The following is a 19,553-nucleotide window of genomic DNA, read 5'->3' as shown; positions in this document are numbered from 1 at the left end:
TGAATAAGAAACGTGCAAAATCTTTTTGATCTCAGTCAACATCTTCTGTTCTGGCAAGAGTCCTAAAGTTTAACTTTTTTGGTGAAAAAGACGAAAACTACGAAGATGCTCCAATCTAGTTTAAATTATGTCATGATGTCTTAGAGTGGTTTATTAATATACTTTAGCATAGTAAAAGAGAATACGAGCTTTTCCTAGTGCAAAGTGACTGACTTTTGTTGGAGAAAAAATCCCTAATAATTAACCCATTTTAATAGTTTTGATTGTGAATATGGTGTCTTCTCCGGAACATGTTGGGGTTTTTTTTTTTGGGGGGGGGGGGGGGGGGGAGATGCTCTGAAAAGATGTTTGTTGGACATTAGAAGACACATAGGTGCACTATTCTATTAAGGAAGAATAGTGCACCTATGTGTCTTCTAATGTCCAACAAACTCTTTACTGAATGCTCCAGTAAGTTCAGTGACAATGCATTACACTCTGTTCTTTAGGTGCAGGATTTAAAACACTTCTTCTGTTTATTGTCTTTACTTGTGGCAGTTTATTTTAAACATGAATTGGTCTGAAAAACAACAAGGGAAGAGAAGAAAGACTGTTATGTACGTGATGCACTGTTAGGACAAGAAAAATTAATACAATGTAACCTTTAATTGTTTATTTTAAGATTTGCGACATATAAAAATAATTGCCAAGGAGGCAAAGAGGAAGAAACAAAGTGTTTTTAAAAGAGGGGATATAGATCCTTTCAAATTGAACCCCAATGTCCTGTTCCCAGTGTAATTGCTAGATTAGGTGCGTGTTGCTGTATATCTTACAGTGTGTACCCACTCATGAAATGAACAAATCTGTTACAATTTTCACTTAATTAAGTTACTTTTGTTTAATATTAGTTTATAACACAGATTGCTCCCAAGGACTGTGCAGATAACACAGATTTATCTGCACAGTCCTTGGGAGCAATCTGTGTTATACACTAATATTAAACAAAAGTAACTTAATTAAGTGAAAATTGTAACAGATTTGTTCATTTCATGAGTGGGTACACACTGTAAGATATACAGCAACACGCACCTAATCTAGCAATTACACTGGGAACAGGACATTGGGGTTCAATTTGAGAGGATCTATATCCCCTCTTTTAAAAACACTTTGTTTCTTCCTCTTTGCCTCCTTGGCAATTGTTTTTATATGTCGCAAATCTTAAAATAAACAATTAAAGGTTACATTTTATTAATTTTTCTTGTCCTAACAGTGCGTCACGTACATAACAGTCTTTCTTCTCTTCCCTTGTTATTGCTCAAATTACTGTTTAAGTGACAGCACACCCCACATAATAAAGTCTATGAATATTGATTGAAACAAGGGGTTACCTTATAAATACTGCCAGTGCGATTGTTCACCCCCCCCTCTTTTTGGTCTGAAAAACATCCCCTATGCTGGGAACATGAAAGGGCTGCATTACAGCATATCATTATGCAAAGAGAAGCCAATATATTAACAGTTAAATATGTTGAAGTGTATTATGATGTAATAAACAAATACATCTAATGTTTAGAAAAATTAAATCAAGAACATTGATTCAAAAATATCAAGTTAATCATTCTATGAGTGGTGTCCAGCAGGACATATATGCCAAACACTGTGTTCATTTCTAGGCAGGATTGATCAGTAATACTTATTACAGCATAATGCACTTTAACGTATTTAACTGTTAATATACTGGCTTATCTTTGGCATAACTATATACCATAATGCAGCCCTTTCATGTCCCCAGCATAAGGGATGCATACCTGTTTTTCTGTCAATAAACAGAAGTGATATGTAAAATGATACATTATAGACAGTTTACACTGTTACTTATAATACTTATTGTAACAGTTACTGTTTTTCAATAACAGACTGCAACAGTTATTTCTTATTCATGTACACATGATTGTCTATCTTTGCATATGCACTGCAAAGAAAGCAGCATAAATCAAATTTCATGTATTTCAGTGACACTGTGTGAAATATAACGCTGCATAATGGGATTATTCTGATTCACTCGGAAAGTCACAATCACTCTCTAATGGACAAAACCATGTGCACTGCAGGTGGGGCTGATGTAATGTGCAGAGAGAGTTAGATTTGGGTGGGGGTGTACTTCAAACTGATATCTATATTGCAATGTAACAATAAAGCAGCCAGTATTTACACTACACAGAAAAATTAAAACACTCAACTCTCTCTGCACATGTTACATCTGCCCCACCTGCAATGCACATGGTTTTGTCCAGTAAAGAGTGATTGTGCCTTTCCGAATGAATCAGAATAACCCCCAATGGCTCTTAATCAGACCTGATCGCAGTACAAATTTGTTCTCAAAATGGGCTAAAAATGCTGCACTGCAGGTGGGGCAGATGTAAAATGTGGAGAGAGAGTTAAGCTGGCCATACATCTACAGATCGATTGTCAGATTGGGCTGGTTGGAACAAAATCCTGGTAATGGATGAGAGCAAATGACAGTTGGCCATTTGCTTGGAAATGATGGAAAACTGCCAAAAACTGTCATTCAGATATTACCAGGTATTTGTTCCAACCAGCCCAATCTGACAATCGATCTGTAGATGTATGGCCACCTTTAGATTTGTGTGAGTTATTTTGTTTCCGTGCAGGGTAAATACCTGCTGCATTATTTTTACACTGCAATTTAGATTTCAGTTTCAACACACCCACTCAAATGTAACTCTCTCAGCACGTTACATCTGCCCCACCTGCAATGCAGCATTTTTTTTGCCCATTTTGAGAACAAATTTGTACTGGGATCAGGTCTGATTAAGGGCCATTATGCAGTGTTATATTTCACACAGTGTCACTGAAATTCCATTTAGGGTATTTGTGCTTCTATTAACAAACACGTTCAGGAGAAAACACACAATATTCACCATGAAAATGGGTCAATTATTAGGGATTTTTTCTCCCGCCAAAGTCAGTCACTTTGCACTAGGACAAGCTTGTACTGTTTTTTACTATGCAAAAGTATATTAATAATCCACTCTAAACATCATGACATAATTATAACTAGATCGGAGCATCTTCACAGTTTTCGTTATTTTCACCTAAAAAGTGAAACTTCAGGCCTCTTGCCAGAACAGAAGATGTTGACTCAGATCAAAAAGCTTTTGCACGTTTCTTATTCAGGTCAAGTCACAACTTTTCCACACTAGCCGATTTTGAATTTCTTAATTTCAGTTTTTTCACTCCGCCCTAATGTATGTCCCGTCTAGACGCATGGACAGGAACACTGAAAGGAGCTGCTCAGTCAGGATTTCTGTGCATGTGTGGTCAGTGCTGACCTGCTGGTAGTGTGGAAAGTAGCCCATAGGCTATAGGTAGCTGCGGGACCTGGGGCAATGCTGCCAGATATTGGTACATCAGCCAGCATCGCATCCCCCATAGAAACCTATGTTGGATGCTGCTGAGGGCAGGACAGGAGAGATCGCAGCTGGTATCAGAGATTCCTGCTTCCGTCCCCACATCTTACCTGCTGGCAGTACTTAATATTTGTAACTAAGGGTGTTTTGGAGGAATTAGCCGAAAAATATTAAATGATAAATGGACCACTTCAGTCACCGCCTATTTATTAAACCTGCATCTGTAAGGTCACCTGTCTGCTGTCCTGCCACAGGAGAGTCACTAAGCCGGGGGCAGGCGAATGCAGAAGTGGGTGTAGGTTTCCGATCACCACCCTGCAAGCAAACAGGAGCTTAAGGGAATCTGTGTTTCCCTTCAGAAGACTCATTTCTCAGAAATCACCAGAACTGTGCAATGTACTTTTGCTTTCCTTTGAATGAATAAGTAAAACATATTGTCAATATTCTCAATATAGTTCTAAGTGCAACAGTCAAAAGATCAAAACAATATAGTCGACATGGACAAAAAGTCGACAGGTTCATCCTGACTGGCCCACAGGGGCATGGCCGCAGAGAGGAGGGGGAGCGGGTACTAATTACCTGGTCCACCGCACCTCCTCCTCCTCTAGGGATCAGATTCCAGACTGTGTATTTGAATTACACATTATACATATGTTACTTTATACCACAGGACAGTGGTTTCTTTTTACAGTGCATTACTGTTATAAATCTGGTACAATATCGTGCATACAAAAGCCAGTTTCACTATATAAATATATATCAAGGGACCCAGCCAATGCAATCACTAATGGTTAGGTAATCCAATGAGGTTGCTAGCAACACCTCCTCTGGAGACTGGCCACACTTCTAAACATGGTTCCTACCAATGCATTCTGCAAGGGGGGGGGGGGGGGGGGTGGCTTCCTGCCCCAGTTCAACACTGGGTTTAACTGATCCACATGACCATACCATCCACACAGACTACGATGGGGAAAGGTAATCTTGCCTGAAGTGAGCCATGCGAAGGAACGTGGTACACTAATTTGGGTTTTATATCTTAAAACCTACAAATTTACACCCGATAATTTAATGTCAACATTTTCACACGTCGTCCAATTCCATGTCGACCTTTTTATTTATTTGTGTCAACCCTTTTCACATATGGACCTTGTGCATGTCAACAATTTAGGGTTAAACTAGACACTATCGAACCTTTCACTGTTGACCTTTTAAAGGGATACGGTCATTGGGTCACCAGCATGATGGTCGACAAGCATTAGGTCGACACAACTAGGTCAACAAGCATTTAGGCTGACATGACTTAAGGTCAACATGCATTTAGGTTGACATGACTTAAGGTCGACATGGGTTAGGTCAATGGGGTCATTAGGTCGACGGGGTCATTAGGTTGACATTTTTTTTTTTTTACTGTTTTTTTGACCAAAAATGTGCCAACAGGCGTGGTGGGAGAATAAAAGGTACTTGTTTCCTAGCACGGCCACCCCGATTTCCATCGGGGTGGTCGTGTCGGAAAAATCGCGTCGCATAATTCCTGGGGTGAGCCAAGTGTGTCATATAATTCATGGGTTGCTGCCAAGTCTTCTGTATAATTCATGGGGTGCTGCTAAGTGTGCTGTATCAGTCATGGGGTGCTGCAAGTGTGCTGTATCAGTCCAGGGGTGCCTGCATGTGTGCCGTGTAATGCCATGGGTGCCCCCATGTGTCCCGTATCAGTCCAAAGGTGCCCGCATGTGTGCCGTATAATTCCAGGGGTGAGCCAAGTCTGCCGTATAATTCATGGGGTGCTACCAAGTGTGCTGTATTAGTCCAGGGGTGATGCTAAGTGTGTTGTATCAGTCCAGGGGTGATGCTAAGTGTGTTGTATCAGTCCAGGGGTGATGCTAAGTGTGTTGTATCAGTCCAGGGGTGATGCTAAGTGTGTTGTATCAGTCCAGGGGTGATGCTAAGTGTGTTGTATCAGTCCAGGGGTGATGCTAAGTGTGCCATATCAGTGCAGTGTTTGTGCGGCCCACTTGTGTTGCTTATCATAGTCATCCAGCTACCTTTTGGCCTAAAAACAATATTGTGAGGTGTTCAGAATAGACTGGAAATGAGTGGAAATTAATGTTATTGAGTTTAATAATTAGTTATTTGTTCATTAAGATGTCCAACATGAGGACTATATTGTGTGAATTCTAATAGTCATTGATTGGTGGTGCGCCCACGATTTCAGTATAACAACTGAGTGTGGGTTTTCGTTTGCTCAAGAGAGGGCAAACATAAGACAGAAAAAGAGCTTTGTGGGCGCACTCTTGTATTTGTAAATGTGAAATTAATTTAAAACTTAACATTTATTTCGATCTTTTAGTATAGAGTAACCAAGGTTTTGAAAAATACTCAAGGTTTTGAAAAAATACTAATAGTAACAATAGTAGGGAAAAGAGAGTATAGGGGGTTAGAAAAGGGTACCAATTGTATGAAACATATAATACATAAAATGTTGTGTGATGGCACTTTTCACTTTTCACACCTTACTCTCCATTCAGCGCACTACGTCCTTATCATCATTGACCAGGGCCGGATTTGTGCCTAGGCCCGTGAGGCACCGGCCTCAGGGCGGCACCAATTAAGGGCGGCAGGCAGGCTGACATTCTGTTAAATAGCAGCATGGCAGAGCAGGTGGGCAGCGCCGAGTGACGAGCGCCACCGCCGCAGACATGAATTATCATATGTCGGCGGCAGCGCCGCTCGTCACCCCCCGCTGCCCACCTACTCTGCCATGCACATTACATCACTGCTTAGTGGCTGGGTCCGACGGTCCCCCTCCGTGTCCAAAAATGGCTCAGGCTCACTGCTGCCGGCTCCCGCCCATTGGCTACTCTACACACACACAGTCTATTGGCTGCTGTGTATCCAGCAGCTGAGCTGAGCGGCGCGCAGATCCTCCCTGCGCTCAGTCAGTCACAGTGTGTGAGCCGGAGAGAGACTGACAGAGACACTGTGCTAATCACTGTACTAATAAGTTCCTCCCTCCCTCCGGGTATTAAGGTGGGCTACATTTAAATTTTAATGAAATATATAAATAACAATGTATATACATATATGATTACATTAAAATAGGGGGGGGGGGGGGGCACAGAAATGTTGTGCCTAGGGGTGGCCTTACCCCTAAATTCGCCCCTGTCATTGACATGTGGACAATGTGATTATGGGCGAAAATGAATGGTTTTAAATTATCACCTACAGGTTCAAATCACCCGTAGGGATATAAATTACCCCAGCAACAGTGTTTTTGGTATTTTCACAGCTTGTATTGCTCATGCAGTAGGCGTGTCCAGTGCAATTATCTTAGGGATACCTCTATATTAATACCACACCAGATGTTCTTCAGGGGTCCCCCACAAGAATACTATTCTGGCCCGTCACTGCTTAGCTTCCAAGTTCGGGAAGTGTTTGGGCAGTTCCAGTGAGGTATGGTGGTATTTTTGGAGGTTTTACTTCCCAAAATTAAAATTGCCTGGTTGACTGCGGATTAGAGCATTGATAGCTGACTGGATACCCAAATTGTGTGGCCACCAATGGACTTGCAGCTAAATATATATCTTCAAAAATTGCTGCAGTGATGACATAACAAAGGGAGAAAGGAAACATATAAGGAGGGGAGGGGAGGGGCGGGGGGAGAAAATGGGAAGGGAGGATTGGAAAGGGTAAGTAGTAGCAATTTTGCCTCACTTATTACTAATTGCTACTACTTACCCTTTCCAATCCTCCCTTCCCATTTTCTCCCCCCTCCCCTCCCTTCCTTATATGTTTCCTTTCTCCCTTTGTTATGTCATCACTGCAGCAATTTTTGAAGATATATATTTAGCTGCAAGTCCATTGGTGGCCACACAATTTGGGTATCCAGTCAGCTATCAATGCTCTAATCCGCAGTCAACCAGGCAATTTTAATTTTGGGAAGTAAAACCTCAAAAAATACCACCATACCTCACTGGAACTGCCCAAACACTTCCCGAACTTGGAAGCTAAGCAGTGACGGGCCAGAATAGTATTCTTGTGGGGGACCCCTGAAGAACATCTGGTGTGGTATTAATAGAGGTATCCCTAAGATAATTGCACTGGACACGCCTACTGCATGAGCAATACAAGCTGTGAAAATACCAAAAATTACTGTTGCTGGGGTAATCTATATCCCTACGGGTGATTCAAACCTGTAGGTGATTAAAACCATTCATTTTCGCCCATAATCACATTGTCCACATGTCAATGATGATAAGGACGTAGTGCGCTGAATGGAGAGTAAGGTGTGAAAAGTGAAAAGTGCCATCACACAACATTTTATGTATTATATGTTTCATACAATTGGTACCCTTTTCTAACCCCCTATACTCTCTTTTCCCTACTATTGTTACTATTAGTATTTTTCAAAACCTTGGTTACTCTATACTAAAAGATCAAAATAAATGTTAAGTTTTAAATTAATTTCACATTTACAAATACAAGAGTGCGCCCACAAAGCTCTTTTTCTGTCTTATGTTTGCCCTCTCTTGAGCAAACGAAAACCCACACTCAAATGCTAAAACTATGTCAAGGCATGCTGGTATGTGTAGTTTTACAACAGCTGGAGGGCCAGAGTGTAGGCCCATAAAGACAGTACTTGTCATTTATAAAAGATATACAACAATTGCCTACTGCAATCATTTTGTTGCACAACCCTGATCATATATCATTAGCTGTAGGTCACATGATAATACCTCTGATATAGTCATAACTCTGATTGCTGTGTAAAGCTTCTGCATTTCCTTATCAGGGGTTTTCCAACATGTTAAAAGAAAGAAAGAAAAAAGAAGAGAAAATGAAAGTGGGTGTACTGTAAGATAAAAAAAAGGGAATGTCCCAGTTCCTAAATCCCTCCCTGCACAAGGCTGATATAAACACACACACATGGGTTTGTGTATAGTATAGTCATATTTCCACAGAATACACCATGGGGCTATCCAGCAGCTCTGCAAAGCCAGGTGAGTACTGTGCTGCAAAAGCTTATGCGTGTGTGTTTCATTATCCCTCACAGAGGTTATAATGCATTCAGTGATGTCCCACGACTTACTGAGTTGTTATTGTACAAGTTTGAGTGGATAATATCATTTATAAGGCAAAATGTGCTCTACGATTGTTTAAAAACAGGAAATAACAAACGCTGGTGATTTGCTAACTTTGTTCTCATATTGAGGGGGGGGGGATTTATGAAAGAGTGGAGAGAGATAAAGGTGTCTGTGTGCTAAGCTTTGGAGAGAGATAAAGTTGACGAAGGTAAAGTACCAGCCAATCAGCTCCTAAATGTTGTGTTAAAGGATGTGTTTAATATTCTCCTTTATGGAAACGTGAAATACAAATACATTAAAACTGGACTGCTAAAGGCTTGTTATTTTGCAATGAATAACACTATAGGACTTAATTCATATAATAATTAGTAAGTACAGCAAAAAGCAAGCAACTGGGAAAAACAATGCTGCACTGCAGGTGGGGCAGATGTAACATGCAGAGCGATTTAGGTTTGGGGGGGTTGGGTTGAAACCCGAAATCTAAATTGCAGTGTACAAATAAAGGTAACATTTGTGGGCTACACGCAAAAGCAGCTTGTATCTGCACAGAAAATAAAAATAACAAATATTTGCTCCCCTTAATTTGCAACATGGTTTGTTCCAGTCATAAAGTTACTTTTTTCTTCCTTTACTTACAATTTACAAGCATGAATAAGGCTAATAGTTCCCGCAGGTGTGGGACCCAGAAAAGGTTGACACGTGAAAAGTTCGATATGAATTGTTCATGTTTTTTTTCGTGTCGGTGTCGACATGTGGAGCCCAAATAGTGTACTGCGCCCCCTTGCATCACGAGTGTACAGGTGCCTTGCACTGCTATAGCTGCAATCTGCTCACTTTACCGTTCCCAATGGGAGTCCATGTGTATATACTGTATGGGTACTTGTTTCCTAGCAGGGGCGCCCAGTACGCAATTTGCGTAATGGGCTATTCTTCGTAGTGAAATCGCATCGTGCAGCATGTATAGTGGTGTGCGATGCGATGCAATGTCCATATAAAGTGCACAGGAGTGCTTATACAATGAAATATCGCATGCGATCTCAGTGCACCAGATGCGATGCGATATTTCATTGTACAAGCACCCATGCCATGAGATGTGATGGGTGCTTACAATGACATGTGATGTGTGCTTAGTATGAGATGGGATGGGTGCTTACAATTGTAAGCACCTATGCCATTGTTTAGCGTCACCCCCAGTCTTAACGCCACCCCGAAGCGTGGCGAGCGGCGGCAGAACGCGTCCTCCGACCTTTTCATTCCCCCACTATCCACGTCGGCGTGGAGATGAATATATATAGTGTGGCGAGCGCAGCGAACCACCGAGCCCGAAGCGTGGCGCGCGGACGAGGATTACTTTACATGTATTCCACGTCCCCTCGCGGTGCTCGCTGCGCTCGCCACGCTTCGGGCTCTGTGGCTCGCTGCGCTCGGCACACTTTATAAAATCAACTATATTTACTAAAACTTCTAAAAATAAAAAAAGATGATGTTGCCCATAGCAACCAATCAGATTCTGTCTATCATTTCTCAATTGCATTCTAGTAAATGGCAGGCAGAATCTGATTTGGTTGCTATGGGCAAAATCACCTCTTATAATTTTTAGAAGCTTTATTAAATGTACCTGAGTCACTACAATGCAATAAGAAGACTGCACAGTGCAGCCCAATGTGTTATTAGGGGTAAAGGTAGTTCTATTTCTGATGGGATGATGCTATTGGCAACAATCAGATTATGGGCCAGACGCACTAAGCTGCAAAAGTGATAAAATGGAGAGTGATAAACAACCATCCAATCAGCTCCTACCTACAGTACCATGTCACAGACTGTGTTTGAAAATGTCAGGCAGGAGCTGATTGGTTGATTGTTTATCACTCTCCATTTTATCACTTTTGTAGCTTAGTGCATCCGGCCAATTATCTATTCTTGTAGAAGGTGCTAAATAAATAAGTAGATTCTGATTGGGCGCCCAAACCAACATCCCATCTGAAATAGAATTCCCGACTTAGTAAATTTACCCCATAAGTCTCACTATTGCATGGTGACTATGTAGAGTTTGGTCATTTGGCAGCTGTACTAACTGGTTAATGTGTAACTTTTATTGTCACAGTATTGCTTAGATAAGGGACACCTGTGTAACGTGACCGGATATACTGTACAGCTAGCACAGAATGCAAGCTTTGTTTCCACACCTAAAAAATAAAGCAATAAATTGACATACATTATGGCTTTACTGCAGTTTATCATAACCTGTCTTGTAGAACCGAACAGAGGAAAGATTATTCATTAACCGCAACCTAGGTATGGCTGTAGTACATTATACGGCACCAGTGGAGCTGGTTCCATTTGTTCCAGTATTCTGTGTTTTAGTCAGGAACTTGTCTGCGTATTAGAACAAGCACAGATAGAAGTAAAGGATTTTATTCCATTACACCATTCTAACTTCCTATGTGTTTCCCCTGTTCATGTAAGCTGCTGACAGCAGTCATGGGCTTAATCTCCTGCCAGCCTTTAAAACTGGAAACAAACACAATGGACATGCATGTTGTGTACTGCATTAATGTGAATTCAGATGTATGCTATACACATATGTGTAACAGTTGGAGGCGTCACCCAAACACCCAAACTCTTAACAGGTCTCTGGGCCAGATTCTCTAAGATTCAAAAGTGATAAAATGGAGAGTGATAAGCAGCCAGCCAATCAGCTCCTACCTGCCATGTCACAGACTGTGTTTGAAAAATGTCAGACAGGAGATTATTGGCTGGTTGTTAATCACTCTCCATTTTATCACTTGGCCCATTTAATATGTATATTTAATAACTACCACATTTTAATGGCTAATCTGGTAAATGTAGCCACAGGACAGGTGAAGCTACTATATACATAGGTGTGCGCACATTGAGTGTTAGGGGTGCACAGGCACCCCCTAATGCTGTACCCTACCCTTATGAACACCTCTGCTGCTAACAATACCAGCAATACCCTTAACCAAAGACTTTTGCTTTTTAGAAGTGTATTCCATTTAAAGAAGCACCCATCAATCAATTATATGTGTGTTTGCATAGTTAAGTGATCTAGACCATTGTCATATCACTAAATACCTGCGTCAATCATATATGTTTATGACTGTATTTGCATGTACTGTTACACAGAGTAATTAGAAGATTAAAACTGAAATAGGCAGGAGATTTTGGTGTGGCTTAGAGACTTTTTATATTGTAGCATGTGCCAATAGATGATGGAAGACACGCTTGATTGGCGATGTTAGACACACCCAATAGGTGGAGCTATGCACACTCCTTTGATGGTGCACCCCCTAATAAAATGTGCTGCGCACGCCTATGACTATATATAAACTATGCATCTGATTTAGATTTTGAGGCAGTTTCATGCTGAACCTATAGGACCGATTCAGGCCTGCTGCCTGGGCTGCAAATGTTCGGAGCCCAGTAAGCAGGTAGCAGTGGCGTAACTATACATTGGGCACCCCCTCTCCAAAAATGTTGGCTGCCCCGCCCCTATAATATAGCCCGTCCCCCCTTAAAATAAAGCCCGCTGCCAAACCCCCCCCCCCCCAACCCATCTGCTTACCCCTCTGCTTGGCTCTGCCACGCTAGGACCCGCAGATCTACTTCTCTGCGGTCCCGGTTATCCTCCTGGCAGGCTTCAGTTAATGAAAACGACCCTCACAAAATGTCCGCCCCATAACAGCAGACGGTTATTAAGGATGCTAGAGGAGGCAGCAGCGAGTGGAAAGGTTGGGCCTGGGCCCTGGCAGCAGTGCAGCGCATCAATAGCCCGTGCAGACCCCCCCTTCCCCCCGGTGCCTAAACTTACTCAGCGCCTCCCCTTGACCGTGGGGTCTGCGGGGCTATTTTTATGGCACTGAGCAGGTAGCTACCACCCTGCCGAACGCACATCCCCCCCACACACACACACACACACACACACACACACACACACTTCCTCACCCCTGTGCAAGGCTACGCACTTGTACGCAGCCATGCACACAGGGGGGAAATCATTCACCATCTAATGATTTTCCCCTTGCTCGCAGCACTGAGTGAACTATGGCACACTGCCCTCCCTCCCAACGGCTGGGGAATGCGCAGAAAACACCATCGGCACACCCCCAATCACCCTGTGAGCAGCAAGCGAAGACTAGCCTCCACTCACTGCCTTGGCGCACGCAGCGTACCATGCGCATGCACGTCGTTTGATAATCGCTTGGGCCGCAGATTTGCAGCCCAGCGTGTGGGTCTGAATTGGCCCCTATATGTAGTATTTTGGTCACAAAAGTGCAGTCATATATATTCCTGGATATCATGTAATAATGTGTATGAAGTTATTTTGACCTCCTGCTTTAGTGTAGCCTGATAGTTATAGTACAGTTCGGTAACTGCCATTAATTCATTTTTAATTGAATTAATGTACATCATGCATACAGTGTTTGGGTGCTTGATAATACAAATGACATAATTGAAATGATATCATCACTGATGTATTGACAAGGAGTGCAGTGGGAGGGGCCTATCAAGCCTTTTTAAGAGCAGAGACATTGCTCATATTACCCAACCAGTTTAACATGTCAGACTTTACTTGATAAATACAAACTGTAGAAGCTGATTGGTTGCTAAGGGCAACCTCTCCACTCTTTAGTAGGTTTGATAACTCCTACTTAAGGGTAAATTTACTAAAGCTTTTAAAACAAATAACAGGTGGCGTTGCCTATAATGACCAATCAGATTGTGTCTATGCTTTCTATAAAATAATGTGAGACAGAATCTGATTGGTTGCTATGGACCATCACCACTTGCCTGTTTTAGAAGCTTTAGTAAATCTACTATAGTGTGTTGAACATATTATTATAACACTATACACCTAGGCCCTTATTCAGATCTGATTGCAGTACAAATTTGTTTGGAAAATGGGCAAAACCATGTGCACTGCAGATGGGGCAGATGTAACATGTGCAGAGAGAGTTACATTTGGGTGGGGTGTGTTGAAACTGAAATCTAAATTGCAGTGTAAAAATAATGCAGCCAGTATTTACCCTGCACAGAAACAAATCAACTCACACAAATCTAACTCTCTCTATACATGTTACATCTGCCCCACCTGCAGTACACGTGGTTTTGCCCATTTTCCAAACAAATTTGTACTGCGATCAGATCTGAATAAAGGCCCTAGTGTGTTGAACATATTATTTTTGTTTTATTGACCTTTGCATTTTCTGATTTCCATCCATAGGACTCTCTTTCCACCCCCATTGCAGAGGCTTGAATATCTCCTTGAACAACTGCCTCCACCAGGCCACACGAATCCACAGCTTTCACAATGGGCTGGCCTTCTCAAATCGGCCCTTGTACGCCAAAGAAAAAGTCCGGATAAAAGTCCTAGAGATTGAACAGCGATGGTATGGCGCACTGCGCCTGGGGTTTACCTCTGTGAATCCCAGCGACATTGATCGGAACACATTGCCACCCTACGCCTGCCCTAACCTTGTTAAAACTGACGGTTTCTGGGCCATTGGAATTCCAGAGGAGCTGTGCGAGGAAGGAACAGAACTATGCTTCTGGGTGAACAGAAAGGGACAAGCATTCTATCAAGTGATCGGGCACTTGCTGCCCAAGTTGCTGTTCTCAGGATTACCAAGGAACACACAACTCTGGGCCATGTTAGATGTCTATGGTCAAACAAAGTCAGTCCAGCTACTGGGTGAGTAGTCTACCCAGAACATTAGGCATGTATAGGGCTGGTGTCAGCAACGTGTGACACACCAGCTGCTGTGGAACTCCATGTCCCAGAATGCCATGGCACAGTTTTACCATGCTCTAACAGAAGACTGTGGCAGTGCATGCTGGGATGTGTAGTTCCACAGCAGCTGGTGTGCAACAAGCTGCAATCCCGTAGTTATGTTATGCAGCATGGGATGTCTAGAGAGAGATATATATTTAATTATGAGTCTCTAATGTGATTTTCTTTTCCAGACCACAGATCACAGTGTGTGGACCCTTCATATTCCTGCCTCCAAAACAAAGGTCAGCTCACGTTGTTCTTAGTGAATTCATTGGTTAGAATGGAGCCTCTGTCCACAAACCTTCCTGTCCTGTTCCTGGATCACACCCTCTTCCTGCTCAGCTTCACCCTGTATAATTCCAGCACATCATCCATACAGCTTCTTATACTCAGTGTAACCCATCATCAGAATGATTCTGCGTATGAGTCACATGATGGCTTCCACTGACAGTATCAACTATCTAGAAGGCTAATAAGTTATGACAATTAATTATTATATCACATATCCTGTATTTTTAGGTCACTGTCACAATCAGATTTAAACGACCGAACCGCACCTTCACCATTATCATAACATCTGCATTTTTTCTTACTGGCTATACTGCCCTCCTTGTACAGTAGCTGCTGTGCAGCATTTCATTTAGCCAGCTCAGTCTGTCTCTTTTTACATTTATTAGATGCATTGTGATCTTTTATATCTTTTTCACTCAAGTAACTTATCAAACATAAAGATGTTTACATTGCAATCTATGCATCCATCCATCTAATTTCTTATGGGTCCTACACATGGGTCGATTTCTGGGTATTTTCTAAGCGATCTCACTAGATTGCTTAGAAAATGCCCCTACAAGGCTCCCCTATCTCCCAGTGATTAATATCCGGCATGCTGGATAAATCTAGTTAAATCGCTGGGCAGGGCCAGTGTTCTCACCGTAGAACAATGGCCCTGACAGATCGCTCAGCCCACAGTGGTGTGTGCTGAGCGGTCTTGTCTCGCTCAGATTGCTCAGCAAAATCTCCCAGTGCGTAGGCTCTGTTATGGTTATACCTAAAGTTGTTGCTTACCTATATATGGTTCTTAGATTACATGTCCTTGTCCCATTATATTTAAATATGTACTTGGTAAAGACCATGTAGTTAAAAAGAAAATGAATAGGTCAATAGCAAACGCTGGGGCAGATGTATGAAGCCTTAACAAGAGATAAATGCAAGAGTGATAAAAAAGAGAGATAAACGTCCAGCCAATCAGCTCCTTACTGACTTTTTTTCAACCACAGCCTGTAACATGGCATTTAGCAGGTGATTGGCTGGATGTTTCTCTCTCTTTATCACCCTTGCATTTATCTCTTGTTAAGGCTTAATACATCTGCCCCAAGTATGGCTAATTTTATGTTACCCAATGACCAGGGTAACCCTAGGCATATGCTTGGGGTTGTCCATAGGCTAAAACAAAAGTTCTCACCTGTTTCTTATTTCCATCTTCTACAGTGGATCATAAGCTGGGTACAAGGAACAACTTCATGTCCGCAGCACAGGACACACCTTCACGGTCACCGCGATACAGGGATTACTACACGCAGGAATACACAAAACTGGATCTCCATTCAGAGGCTATGAACTTACGTCTCTTCCGAGAAGATGAGCCCAACTGTGTGATCTGCCAGGACAGGCTAGCGGACACTTTGCTGTTACCCTGCAGGCACTGCTCCTTCTGTAAGCCGTGCATCCTGAAGATTCAGAGGCAAAGCAATATCTGTCCATTATGCCGCCAAGATATCCTCAGCATACAGGACATTGGGGAAAGGCCTCTGACCCCCAGCCAGGGTAGCTGACCTTACCTTACCTCTGCTCTTGCTACTCCTCAGATGCTGCTGTTGAGACACGGGATGGATTTTTTGGATGATAAGGACGTTATAAGCCAAGCTTGCCAATATCTACTGCTATTTATCCCTTTCAACCTTGTATTTATCATATCATTTATAACTGTGATTTGTGTAAGACAAGACAGCTATCTCACATAGAAACATACTGGCTTTTTTCATTAAGGTTCTTTTAAAACATTGCAATCAACTAAAATGAAAATTAATAGAGCAGAATAAAAAGTAGGCAAGGGAAATATTGCAGGTAGCAACGTTTAATATAAAGTTGGGGGACAATAAAAGGTGTACAAGAAGAGTGAGAGACAGACATGTCAAAGGTAAGATGAGGAAGGTTAGTTGGATGTATGAGAGCTAAGGATAGGTAATGGCATGGAAGGGAAGGAGTAGAGAGGAGGATGAGGAAGGTTAGCTGGATGGATGAGAGATAAGGATAGGTAATGGTATGGAAGGGAAGGAGTACAGAGGAGGATGAGGAAGGTTAGCTGGATGGATGAGAGATAAGGATAGGTAATGGTATGGAAGGGAAGGAGTACAGAGGAGGATGAGGAAGGTTAGCTGGATGGATGAGAGCTAAGGATAGGTAATGGCATGGAAGGGAAGGAGTACAGAGGAGGATGAGGAAGGTTAGCTGGATGGATGAGAGATAAGGATAGGTAACGGCATGGAAGGGAAGGAGAAGAGAGGAGGATGAGGAAGGTTAGCTGGATGGATGAGAGATAAGGATAGGTATGGAAGGGAAGGAGAAGAGAGGAGGATGAGGAAGGTTAGCTGGATGGATGAGAGATACTGTAAGGATAGGTAATGGTATGGAAGGGAAGGAGTAGAGAGGAGGACGAGGAAGGCTAGCTGGAAAGATGAGAGATAAGGATAGGTAATGGTATGTAAGGGAAGGAGGAGGATGAGGAAGGCTAGCTGGATAGATGAGAGATAAGGATAGGTAACGGCATGGAAGGGAAGGAGTAGAGAGGAGGATGAGGAAGGCTAGCTGGATAGATGAGAGATAAGGATAGGTAATGGTATGGAAGGGAAGGAGTAGAGAGGAGGATGAGGAAGGCTAGCTGGATAGATGAGAGATAAGGATATGTAATGGTATGGAAGGGAAGGAGTAGAGAAGAGAACAAGGAAGGTTAGCTGGAGAGATGAGAGATAAGGATAGGTAATGGTATGGAAGAGAAGGAGTAGAGAGGAGAACAAGGAAGGTTAGCTGGATCAATTAAATATTATGATAAGAAAGGAGATGGCAGGTAAAACGTAAAGAGATGAATGTAATGTAGGGTACACACCAGAACGATTTGCCTCAAAACACCCAATTTAGATATAATCTCACCCGATTGTATGTAAATTGGGCATGTTTTGGGCCATTTCTGATCCGATTCAATGCGTGGCCCAGCGGGTCGTTTGGTCGTTTCACAGATCCTACCTGCAGCAGGTAGGATCTGAAAACGACTATTGAGCTGGGTACAGGTCGAGATCGGATCGAATTCAGATCATACGATCTGCTCATGTTCTACATCGTTCTGGTGTGTACGAGGCATTAGGTATAGGCACATGGTGGTAAGATGTAGATAGAATGATTAGGAAAGTTAGTTGTGTGGATGAGATATTAGGATAAGAAAGGTGTTGGAAGGTAAGGTAGAGAGAAGGATAAGGAAGATTACAAAAGTAGATGGAAGTTAGAGAGTAAAGAGGGAAATAAAGGATACAAGGAACAACCTCAAACAGATCCATATGGACAGGTAGAGAGGTAGTGGAATATAGAGCAGGGACAGGAGGCTTAGTTACAGACAAACAATGAAAGGTGTGAATTTAGTTTTTAAAATTTAAAAATAAGACTGGCAAAAGGAGTTAAGGTGCCCAAACACGGTGTGTTTGCGATGAGATGCGCGCTCCCATGCACATCCAATCGCACAGTTCAAAAAGTATTGGCTGCACATAGAGAAAACTGAAGGAGATGTAGTTCTAAAGTAGGGAAATAAAGTTGAACAGGATACATATAATAAATAGATGGACTTGCGTAGCGTGGGCGAGCGAAGCGAGCCCCGCAAGGGGACTCAGACGCACGGCCATGCTGCCGCCGTGAAACTAAACAAGTACCCTATTTTTTTAAATGTGATCTTTTTTTAATTTTTTTAAGCAGTATGGAGATAATCACATTTCTACTGGTTTGTCGAATAACATATTTGTGTGTGTATATATATTTTTATATGTGATAATATGCCATTTTTACAACAGACCAATAAAGATATTTTTTTATACATTTGTTGGTATTTTTAGGATTAAATATAACCAATGTAGCTGGGAATATAATTTTGTTTAGCTAATTTGGCTGCACTGCACAGTGTGGGATGTGGATAAGGGAAGGGGAGCAGAGTGGGGGATGGGGACAGGGAGCAGAGTGTGGGATGAGGACATGGTGCACAGTGTGGGATGTGAAGGGGAAAGGGGAGCAGAGTGTGGGATGGGGACAGGGAGCACAGTGTGTGATGTGGCTAAGAGAAGGGAGCACAGTGTGAGATGGGGACCCAGGAGCACAGTGTGGGATGTGGAGGTGAAGGGGAGAAGGGTGTGGCAGGTGGACAGGGAGCACAGTGTGGGATGTGGATAAGGGAAGGGAGCACAGTGTGAGATGGGGACTGGGAGCACAGTGTGGGATGTGGAGGGGAAGGGGAGCAGAGTGTGGGATGGGGGCAGTGAGCAGTGTGGAATAGGGAAGGAGAACATGGAGTGGGATGGGTAAAGGTAGCAGTGTGGGATGTGGATTAGGGAAGGGGTGCAGAGTGTAGGATGAGGACAGGGAGCAGAGTGTGGGATGTGGATTAGGGAAGGGGAACAGAGTGTAGCATGGGGACAGGGAGCAGAGTGTGGAATGAGGACACGGTGCACAGCATGGGATGTGGAGGGGAAAGGGGAGCAGAGTGTGGGATGGGGACATGGAGCACAGTATGGGATGTGGTGGGGAAAGGGGAGCAGAGTGTGGTATAGGGACATGGAGCACAGTATGGGATGTGGAGGGGAAGGGAAGCACAGTGTGGGATGTGGAGGGGGAAGGGTGTAGGGTGGGGACCGGGAGCACAGTGTGGGATTGGGAAGGGGAGCAGATTGAGGAATGGGGACAGGGAGCAGAGTGTGAAATGTGAATTAGGCAAGGGGAGCACATTGTGGGATGGGGCAGGGAGTAAATGTGAGATGGGTGCAGGGAGCAGTGTGTGGGATTGGGACAGAGAGCAGTGTGGAATGGGGGAAGGAAAGCATGGTGTGGCAAGGAATCATCAGTGCAACTGTGTCTACAGCCTAGTAGCATCTTAAGCTGGGTTCACATATATACACATATATACAATCCCTGTTTTCTTGTGAGCGGTCGATCAACCATACACGCGACTGACCGCCC

The 19,553-nt window shown here is 42.9% G+C and overlaps 1 protein-coding gene and 2 pseudogenes across 2 annotated transcripts; 2 read left to right on the top strand and 1 right to left on the bottom strand.

The window, feature by feature from the left end:
- Nucleotides 1–6,754: 6,754 nt before the first annotated feature.
- LOC146076125 (5S ribosomal RNA) lies at nucleotides 6,755–6,874 on the bottom strand (annotated as a pseudogene).
- A 488-nt stretch (nucleotides 6,875–7,362) lies between these two features.
- On the top strand, nucleotides 7,363–7,482 carry LOC146076124 (5S ribosomal RNA; annotated as a pseudogene).
- Nucleotides 7,483–8,320: 838 nt separating this feature from the next.
- Nucleotides 8,321–18,362, top strand: NEURL3 (neuralized E3 ubiquitin protein ligase 3). 2 transcript variants are annotated; one of them, XR_014473207.1, is made up of 5 exons: nucleotides 8,321–8,407; nucleotides 13,737–14,204; nucleotides 14,477–14,527; nucleotides 15,774–16,891; nucleotides 16,964–18,362. XR_014473207.1 is itself a non-coding variant. In XM_083179806.1 (4 exons), the coding sequence occupies exons 1-4, from the start codon at nucleotides 8,377–8,379 to the stop codon at nucleotides 16,115–16,117; spliced, it is 894 nt and encodes a 297-aa protein (XP_083035932.1). In that variant the 5' UTR covers nucleotides 8,321–8,376; the 3' UTR covers nucleotides 16,118–18,362. The 2 variants fall into 2 exon arrangements, 1 of the variants encoding a protein (XP_083035932.1); XM_083179806.1 differs by having other exon boundaries at nucleotides 15,774–18,362.
- The last annotated feature ends 1,191 nt before the right edge of the window (nucleotides 18,363–19,553 follow it).

The sequence above is a fragment of the Crinia signifera genome, chromosome 4, assembly GCF_055691185.1.
Source record: "Crinia signifera chromosome 4, ASM5569118v1, whole genome shotgun sequence".
NCBI lineage: Eukaryota > Metazoa > Chordata > Amphibia > Anura > Myobatrachidae > Crinia > Crinia signifera.
This window is presented reverse-complemented; position numbering and strand designations above follow the sequence as displayed.

What these genes read in the sequence shown, in the direction of transcription:
- NEURL3 (XM_083179806.1), top strand. Translation starts at nt 8,377, where the DNA reads ATGGGGCTATCCAGCAGCTCTGCAAAGCCAG. An exon ending in CAGCAGCTCTGCAAAGCCAG is followed by an intron (nt 8,408 to 13,736) that starts GTGAGTACTGTG and finishes TTCCATCCATAG; the next exon opens with GACTCTCTTTCCACCCCCAT. An exon ending in TTCCTGCCTCCAAAACAAAG is followed by an intron (nt 14,528 to 15,773) that starts GTCAGCTCACGT and finishes CATCTTCTACAG; the next exon opens with TGGATCATAAGCTGGGTACA.